Raw genomic sequence first — 9,662 nt, forward strand, 5'->3', positions numbered from 1 at the left:
AATTTAACAAACGCATTACGACAAAAGAGATGAATTGAATTAAGGGTAAACTCGCAAGCTCGGTTTACAAACTTAAGTGTTAATCCACATACATTTAATTGATAATTCTTCATAATCTATCGAAATGTAATTGCTAATAGGTTTTAGAATCAATAGCTATTACGTACTACTAATTCCAAAATAGCATTATCGAAAAAACTTAACCATTTAGTTGTACACCTAAACAATTAAGAAGAACAAAATAAACATTTAACACAATGGACTAAACACATTAATCAAGAGATTTATAAAGTACAAATTAATTGAAAATCATAACTTGGGTTTGAAATAATCCCCAATCACAAAATATAATTAGTTACCCATGAAATATCCACAAATAACTAACAATTTCTTACAAAACATTGATGAAAAGAGTGAAAAGAAGAGCTTATTGATAAAGAGAGAAAAGGTTGAAAATCCTTCAATATCAATGGGTCATCTTCTACAAGATAATGCATCATCTCCATGTTCCAGTCTTCCCCAAAATATCTTACAAAATAAAGGTGAAAGGAAAAAGGAAAAAGAAAGAAAACAAGAAGAAGAAGAAGAAAAAGAAGAAGAAGAAGAACCAGTTGCCCTTCAAGTTCAAGAATGAAATGTGTTTGGTTGAATGCTTTAACCTAAAACCTGAAGGAAATTGTAGCATTGGTCCTTGGAACTTTGAAAACAATTAAAAACGGCTCGAGTGGCGCCTAGGCGCTGGAGGCGCCCAGCCCACTGATCTTTTTTTTAAATCTTCTTTCGACGGCGTCTTTGGTTGTCATCTTCGTTTGCCTTCATCTTTAGATCGTTTCTCACATAAATTCCTTCAATTCATCGTTTAATATCGAGTTTTCACCTACAAAATAAAAATAAGAAAATTAAGTAATAAATCGCTAATAAAACTCGCAAATATCTAAGTTTAATGATCCGAATAAACGCAATAAACCCGCATTTATCACTAATCATATGGGTTATCCCCCAACAAACATAATTCAAATCCGACTTAAATTTATAGAGATATAACCATAAAAAAATTACGAAAAATGAAAAATGCTTAATTGAATGCCCAAAATGAATAAAGTTGACCTTTTTGGGCCTACGTCAGGAGCGAAGTTGCTATGTTTGGGTGGTGTTTGTTGATCGTCAGTCGGGTTTCTACAACACATGAGGTGAAGCGAAGACCCAGATTGAAGGGTTTCCTAATAATTGCCATAAGCCTTATGACAAGAGGGAAGATGCTAAAGATGATTTTCATGCATTTCGCATTACACAGCCTTCACCTTCGAGAGGGAAAATATATGTGATTTTTGTAGGCCGTCAGCCTGGAATTTACAATTCCTGGTATGGAGCAAGGGAACAAGTCAACGGGTTGCCAAACAATTCTTTTAGGGCTTTTAAAACACGAGAGGATGCGGAGAAGACTATTGCAGAGTTTGCTTCTTGTAGCAATCAATTCGTTCAGAATGAAATTGAAGACTTTTTGAACGTTCAATTGGAAATTCAATTGAAGATATACAATTTAATAACACCATTATTTTTGTTTTCTAATTTAATGTGTCTTAATATTTTATGTATGGATTTGAGATTAAAAAGGTTTTTTTTGAAAAGAAGGAAAAAATCAAGATAATGACTAAAATTGAAAGTCCTGATCTTAAGGGTAGTCCTCCAACAAATGGAATTCAAATCCCATTTAGATTGATAGTGATACCAAAAAGGACAAAAAAGAAAAAAAGAAAAGAAAAAGCTTAAACGAATGCCTAAATGAAGGAATTTTCCCATTTTTGGGCCTATGTCAAAAATAAAGCTTCGGAGTTTGGATGGTATTTGTTGGTCGTCGATCGGTTATCTACAACACATGGGGTAAAGCAAAGACCCAGGTTGAAGGGTTTCCCAATAATTTTCACAAGTCTTACGATAAGAGGGAAGATGCTGAAAACGATTTTCGAGCATTTCGCAATGCACATCCTTCAACTTTGAGAGGAAAAATATATGCTTTTTTTTTTTTCCGACCATAAGCCTGGTATTTACAATTACTGATATAAAGTAATGGAACGGGTCGACGGATTCCCTAACAACTCTTTTAGGGCTTTTAAAACAATAGAGGATGCGAAGAAAGCTGTTGCAGAGTTTAAGCAATCAATTTGTTCAGAATGAAATTGAAGACTTTTTGAATGTTCAATTGGAGATTCAATTGAAGATATCCTTTTTTTTTTTTTTTTTTTTTTTAAATATGTCTGAATATTTTATGTATGGATATGTAATATTTTATGTATGGATTTATTCCATTGGATTGTGGATAAAAAAAAATCGAGATAATGACTAGAGAGAAGATGTTGGAAATGATTTTCGAGCATTTGCGTTGCATAGCCTCCACCTTCGAGAGGGAAATTTTTGTTGGTGCTAAGCCTGAAATTTACAATTCCTAATATGAACCAAAGGAATAGGTCAACAAGTTCTCAAACGTCTCTTTCCAAGCTTTTAAAATAGGAGAGGATGCAAAGAAGGGTGTTGCAGAGTTTGCTTCATCTAGCAATCAATTCGTTTAGAATAAAATTGAAGACTTTTTGAAAGTTTAAATGGAGATTCAATTGAAGATATCAAATTTAAAAATTTAATAACATTGTTTTTTTTTATTCTAATTTAATATGTTTGAATATGACAAAAATTTAATATGTTTGAATATTTTATGTGTGGTTCTATAATATTTTATGTATGGATTTATTCCAATGGATTGGGAATAAAAAAAATATTTTTCCAAAAATGGAAAAATCGAGATGATGACTAAAATTGAAAGTCCTAATCTTAAGGGTTATCCTCCAACAAATGGAATTCAAATCTGACTTAAATTTATAGAGACATAACTAAAAGAAAATTTACCAAAAAAGGAGAAACGCTTAAATGAAAGCCTAAATGAAGGAATTTACCCCCTTCCCCTTTTTGGGCCTCCGTAAGGAGCGAAGCTCTAAATTTGGATGGCGTTTGTTTGTCATCGATCAGGGATCTACAACACATAGGCTCAAGCGAAGACCCAAGTTGAAGGGTTTCCTAATAGTTTCCACAAGTCTTATGATAACATGGAAGATGTTGAAAATGATTTTCGAGCATTTTGCACTACACAGCCTTCACCTTTGAAAGGGAATATATACGCTATTTTTGTTGGTCGTAAGCCTGGAACTTACAGTTCCTCGTTTGAAGTAAAGGAACAAGTTGATGGGTTCCCTAACAACTTTTTCGGGGATTTCAAAACAAGAGAGGATGCGGAGAAGGCTGTTGTAGAGTTTGCTTCCTCTAGCAATCGATTCGTTCTGAATGAAATTGAAGACTTTTCGAATATTCAATTGAAGATATAATTTAATAACATTGCTTTTTCTATCTTCTAATTTAATATGTTAGACATTTTATGTATAGCTTTATAATATTTTATGTATAAATTTATTCAAATGGATTGGGGATAAAAATAAAATAAAAAATGATTTTTTTTTCAAAAATGGAAATAACAGTGATAATAACTAAATTGAAAGTCCTAATATTAAGGGTTATCCTCCAACAAACGGAATTCAAATCCTACTTAAATTGATAGAGATATAACCAAAACAAAATTTACAAACAAGAAAAAATGCTTAAAAGAATGCCTAAATGAAGGTATTTCCCCTTTTTTGGGCCTATGTCTAGGGCAAAGCTCTGAATTTGCGTGGTGCTTGTTCGTTGTGGTCGAGGATCTACAACATATAGGGTGAAGTGAAGACCCAAGTGGCAGGGTTTCCTAATAATTTCCACTAGTCTTATGACAAGAGGGAAGATGTTGAAAATGATTTTCGAGAATTTCGCACTGTACAGCCTTTACCTTCGAGACGAAAGATATATGCTGTTTTTGTAGGTCGTATGCCTGGAATTTACAATTCCTGATATGAAGCAAAAGAACAAGTCGATGGATTTCCAAACAACTCTTTCAGGGCTTTTAAAACAAGAGAGGATGCGTTGAAGGCTGTTGCCGAGTTTGCCTCCTCTAGTAATCAATTTGTTAAGAAGGAAATTGAAGACTTTTTGAATGTTCAATTGGAGATTCAATTGAAGATATCAAATTTGAAAATTTAACAACATTGTTTTTTTTGTCTTCTAATTTAATATGTCTGAATATTTTATGTATAGATATATAATATTTTATGTCTGGATTCAAATGGATTAGAAATAAAAAATTAAAAAATATTTTTTTCCAAAAATAAGAAAATCAAGATAATGACTAAAATTGAAAGTCATAATCTTAAATGTTATTTTCCAACAAACGGAATTCAAATTTAACTTAAATTTATAGAGATATAGCCAAAACAAAATTTTCCAAGAAAGGAGACAACGCTTAAATAAAAGTCTAAATGAAGGAATTTGCCCCCCTTTTTGGGCCTCCGTCAGGAAGGAGGCTTTGAGTTCGGGTGTTGTTTGTTGGTCATCGATCGGGGATCTACAACACATGGGGTGAACTGAAGACCCAGGTTGAAGGGTTTCCTAATGATTTCCACAAAACTTATGACATGAGGAAAGATGCTGAAAACGATTTTCGAGCATTTTGTGATGCATAGCCTTCACCTTCGAGAGGGAAAATATATGTTGTTTTTGTCAGCCGTAAGCTTGAAATTTACAATTCATGGTATGAAGCAAAGGTATAGGTCGACGGATTCTCAAATCTTTCAGGTTTTATAAAACAAAAGAGTATGTGGAGAAGAGTGTTACAGAGTTTGCTTTTTCTAACAATCAATTCGTTTAGAATGAAATTGAAGACTTTTTGAATGTTTAATTGGAAATTCAATTGAAGAACAAAAAATTGATATAATGACTAAAATTGAAAGTCTTAATCCTAAAGGTTATCCTCTAACAAACAGAATTCAAATCTGACTTAAATTAATTGAGATATAATCATAACAAAATTAACCAAAAAAGGAAAAACGCTAAAACGAATGCCTAAGTGAAGAAAGTTGCCCATTTTTAGGCCTACGTCAGGAGCGAAGCTGCTGAGTTTGGGTGATGTTTGTTGGTTGTTGATCGGGGATCTACAACTCATGGGCCAAAGCGAAGACCTAAGTTGAAGGATTTTCTAATAATTGCCACAAGTCCTATGACAATAGGTAAGATGCTAAAAACGATTTTCAAGCATTTCGCATTGTACAGCCTTCACATTCGAGAGGGAAAATATATGTTGTTTTTATTGGCCATAAGCCTAAAATTTACAATTCCTAGTATGAAGCAAGGGAACAGGTCGATGGATTCCCAAATAACTCTTTTGGAGCTTTTAAAATAAGAGAGGATGCAAAGAAGGATGTTGTAGAGTTTGCTTCCTCTAGCACTCAATTTGTTTATAATGAAATTGAAGGCTTTTTGAATGTACAATTGGAGAATCAATTGAAGATATAAAATTTAAAAATTTAATAACATTGTTTTTTTTTTTTTACTTCTAATTTAATATGTTTGAATATTTTATGTATGGACCTATAATATTTATGTATGGATTTATTTCAATGGATTAGGGATAAAATAAAATAAAATAAAAAATGATTTATTTCAATGGATTAGGGATAAAAAAAAATAATAATAATAAATGATTTTTTTTTTCCAAAAATGGAAAAAAAAATCAAGATAATGAATAAAATTGAAGGTCATAATCTTAAGGTTATCTCCAACAAATGGAATTCAAATTCGATTTAAATTAATCGAGATATAACTAAAACAAAATTTATTGAAAAAGGAAAAAGGCTTAAATGAATGCCTAAATGAAGGAATTGCTGTTTTCGGGCCTACGTCAGGAGCAAATATGCTGAGTTTTGTTCACGGGCTTGTTTCTAATTAAATTTGACTAAAATTTCATAAAAAATGTACAACCCCAAAATATCTCTGAAAATCGAGAAATTGCCTATTTTTGCTTACGTGAGTCCCACTTTCAATAAAGTTTCATTCCTTCTATACCACTTCAGTTTCTCTCTGAGGAAATATTTGTTGTTGCTAGGGATGTCAATGAACGAGCCCAAACTCGAGGCTCGGGCTCAGCTTAAGTAAAATGTGCGAAAAGGGCCTGAGCCGAATCGAGCAAAAAAAAATTAGGCTCGACTTGAGCTTTCGACTTGGGCTTTTCGAGCCAAGTCGGGCAAACTCACGTTTAAGACAGTCCAGCTAACTGCCTTTTAAGGCAGCACAATGCTGCCTTTCTGGTGATTTTTTTAGGCTCATGGAGCCAATGCTCAGACTTTTTTCAGGACGAGCCACGAGCGACCCGAGTCGGCGAGCCGAATTGCCGTCCCTAGTTGTTGCTGCTCTATCTAATCCACTCACAAATTGCCAAGTGATATCTTTCCGAGGCTTAGAACAAAGTTATATCAATCTATTTGTCTATAAAGATGAAGCAGACAGTAAATTACAATTTGAAGCTATTGTATTTTTATGAGATTGAAACGTTGTAATCCTCGAAAGAAACATGATTAATAATTGAACAGAAAAAATAATTTATTTGAAACAACTGAATACAAATGTCTAGAAATTGTTTCGCCTCACTCGACGAGGTATTCCACGTGCCAAGCAGCTAAGAAAATAACAAGAAGCACTCAAGGTTCGCACTCAAGGCCAGCTATACGAGGCCCAATTCAATTTTTTTCTTGCAAATTCTTTTATGATGTAAAAATAAAAAATATATGGAATTTTTTTCTATCTGAACCAACCATAAAAGATTTTTTAGTTCAGCCCTGGCTCCGCCCTTTACTTCGTCTTCCAAAGCCTAGCCGAGGTGATTAGACATGAAGGACACGGTGATTCAGAGAAACCTCAGTCAAATTGATTTGGAGTCAGACCCCCATGTCTGAAACGACGCTCCACAAGTGGCTACAATCAGGGGAGGTAGAATTTAAGAGTTGTGGGGGCAGATTTCCTAAAATTTTAGTTGTGTAGGCAAAATTGAAAACTAACAGGAATTTTTTGAAAATCTTGTGCAAAATCTTTGATTTGAAATTTAGCATGCGGGCAGTAGACCCTACTGCCCCCACTGTAAATTCGCCAATAGCTGCAGTACATCTCCGAAGAGAGGAAATTTTTTCTACATTTTATTGTAGTGTGAACTGGTTATCTTTGTGGATTTCACTAGACAGTATTACGATTAGTTTAATTGATCAAGCTAAATTTGAAAGATTTATAAGCAGGCTATAAATAAAATGTCGAAACATAAGGAAATGGAAATCAAGCAAGGATTTTAGCCTTCAAATCCTTGAGAAATTTATCAAAATCTCTCTCAGATGATCCATCTATCTTCAATGCATCCTGCAAAATCTTCCTCATTTTCTTAATCTCATGCCTCAAGCCATTCGATGTTTCTCCACTCATCAAGTTCTTAATCTTGTTTGCGACTTCCTCTCTTGTTACTGATATCCCATCACAAAGATTAATTCCAATCTTCCAATCATCGACCACTAATTTTCTATTAGTAGGTTGATCAAATGTAACAGGATAACAAATCATTGGAACTCCAGACCATATGCTCTCCAATATAGAATTCCACCCACAATGTGTTACGAACCCTCCAACAGCCGGATTTGAAAGCACCTCAGTTTGATTGCACCATGGAATTATCAATCCTTTTTCTTTGATAGCGTTCTTGAATTCAGTTGGTAAAACATCAGTATCATCGTAGCTCACAATATCTGCTCGGACAATCCAAATAAAATTTACTTTGCTGAGGAGAAGTCCATGAGCTATCTTTTCAATTATCTGTTTATTACTCTGAACCATGCTACCGAATGACACATACAAAACTGATCCGGGCGGCTTCGAGTTGAGCCACTCTGTGCAGTCCGATTTTGAGAATAGGCTGTCTGCTACAGCAGTACTTTTGGTGCAATCATAAAAATTAATCGGGCCAATTGAATAATTTGGCTGCTTTTGATCTAGAGCCAGTAGTGTTTCTGATTCAAGTTCATGCACCGTGTTATGTAAGATGAAATCTGCCTTTTTCACCTCCTCAAATGCCCCGAAGACAGTACTGTATTCGGATGATGTTGGATCAATTGCTGCCACACAATATGACATCAAATCCTTTGTACTGATCGACTGAACTCCGGGGATGTAATTTATGGAATCCTCACCATTGTCTGAAAATAAAGCAAAAATTATCAAATACACAACGTGTGTGTGTGTGTGTATATAGATATGAAAGTGTGAGAGGATAAGGAAACACGTACCTTTTGGTGGGAAATGGTCATTTTCCTTGAGAAGTTTCAAGTGATAAGCTATAGAGAACACCAATGCTGGTTGTGTCCAGAATGAAACATTCGCCAGGTTATACTTCTTGGCAATTTTTGCAGGCCATGAATAGAATGTGTCAGCGATCAAAAAATGGACCGAAGATGGATCAGACTGGACAATTTCTCCAACAAGTTCATCTACTCGAACTGGGAAATCTCTCAACAAAGAATCCCAGAACTTTTCCATGTTGAGAAGTCGATCAAATTCCATAGGAAAACCATCAGAGATGGTGATATAGCGCATGTCAAGACCAGATTTCCGAGCATCTCTAAAGAAATCGACTGGAGTACTGGAATCATTATGGTGGGATTGAGATAGCATGTGATGAACATATTCAGTGTGAGCAAATGTGACGATGAAGCCCTTTGAAGCAAGCTTTATGGCTAAATTGGTAAATGGAGTAATATGACCTTGGTATGGGAGCGCGATCATTATGGCGTGTGCCTTTCCTCGACTCTCCATTTTTCTTTCCACAAGTTTATGGAAATTCAGAGTAAAGAGAGAGTGGCTTATTGGAATACAAATAGTGCCTCTATTCTTAAATTATTGTCCTAGAATTTCACGTCCCCAAGTTTTGTCGTTTCGAATGAGCCAAACAAAAGCGATATTTCATGGTTTGGACATGAATGAATGTCGGACTTCCTGCCTGCCGATTGATGCTGGATTTATTGAATTAAAATCGTTGTTTCACTGTCTTGTTCAACCATTCTTGTTCGACGGGACATATGAAAATTACCAGGCAAGAAACCGGCAAATAAAATCATTTGCTAATCTGAAGCAGATGGTGGCTTTCTAGAATAATTAACTATATATATATATATATATATTATATATATATATATATATATATTATTTATTTATTTATTTATTTTGAATTTAAGACCCTACTGGGTGAAGAATCATCCAATGCATATGCCACACGAGCACCTTTCATATTGATGGATACATAGTAGAAAATTATATTCTACACCCAATAGTCAAAAATTCTAGAAAACTATATCTACACATTATAATTTCGGTGACAATGTGTATACATTAGGACAAGAGAAAAAGTTTAGTCCACAAGGATTCAAATCTTAGGAGATCAACTCAAATCCCACAATATAATAATGTGATGTCACTGATCAACCAACAGAAGGCATGTCGTTGTCTACACCATTCGTTTGATAGAATTTCTACTTCTCGTAAAAGAGCTTCTTAAAAAAGTTATCTTTATTAGTATTTGAAAACTAATTTTTAAAATAACTTTCTATTTTGAAAGAGCTTTTAGGGAAGCTATCTTACATCAATTTCCTTAAAAGTCAGGGTCCGCCCTGAAAACTTTGAGGCCCCACGCGATTTATTATCTTGAGGCCCTTAAACATAATTTT

General features: G+C 34.3%; 1 protein-coding gene across 1 annotated transcript; it reads right to left on the minus strand.

Moving 5' to 3' along the window:
- Positions 1 to 7,169: 7,169 nt before the first annotated feature.
- On the minus strand, positions 7,170 to 8,861 carry LOC111386476 (UDP-glycosyltransferase 86A1-like). Its single transcript, XM_023010941.1, has 2 exons — positions 8,229 to 8,861; positions 7,170 to 8,138 (listed from the first exon to the last, which is right to left on the minus strand). The coding sequence occupies exons 1-2, from the start codon at positions 8,752 to 8,754 to the stop codon at positions 7,231 to 7,233; spliced, it is 1,434 nt and encodes a 477-aa protein (XP_022866709.1). The 5' UTR covers positions 8,755 to 8,861; the 3' UTR covers positions 7,170 to 7,230.
- Positions 8,862 to 9,662: the final 801 nt, after the last annotated feature.

This window comes from Olea europaea, unplaced genomic scaffold, assembly GCF_002742605.1.
Source record: "Olea europaea var. sylvestris unplaced genomic scaffold, O_europaea_v1 scaffold3569, whole genome shotgun sequence".
NCBI lineage: Eukaryota > Viridiplantae > Streptophyta > Magnoliopsida > Lamiales > Oleaceae > Olea > Olea europaea.

Excerpts from the sequence above, each read along its gene's own strand:
- LOC111386476 (XM_023010941.1), bottom strand. The coding sequence starts at position 8,754 with ATGGAGAGTCGAGGAAAGGCACACGCCATAATGATCGCGCTCCCATAC. Across the intron at positions 8,139-8,228 it reads TGACCATTTCCCACCAAAAG|ACAATGGTGAGGATTCCATA; the intron begins GTACGTGTTTCC and ends CTTTATTTTCAG.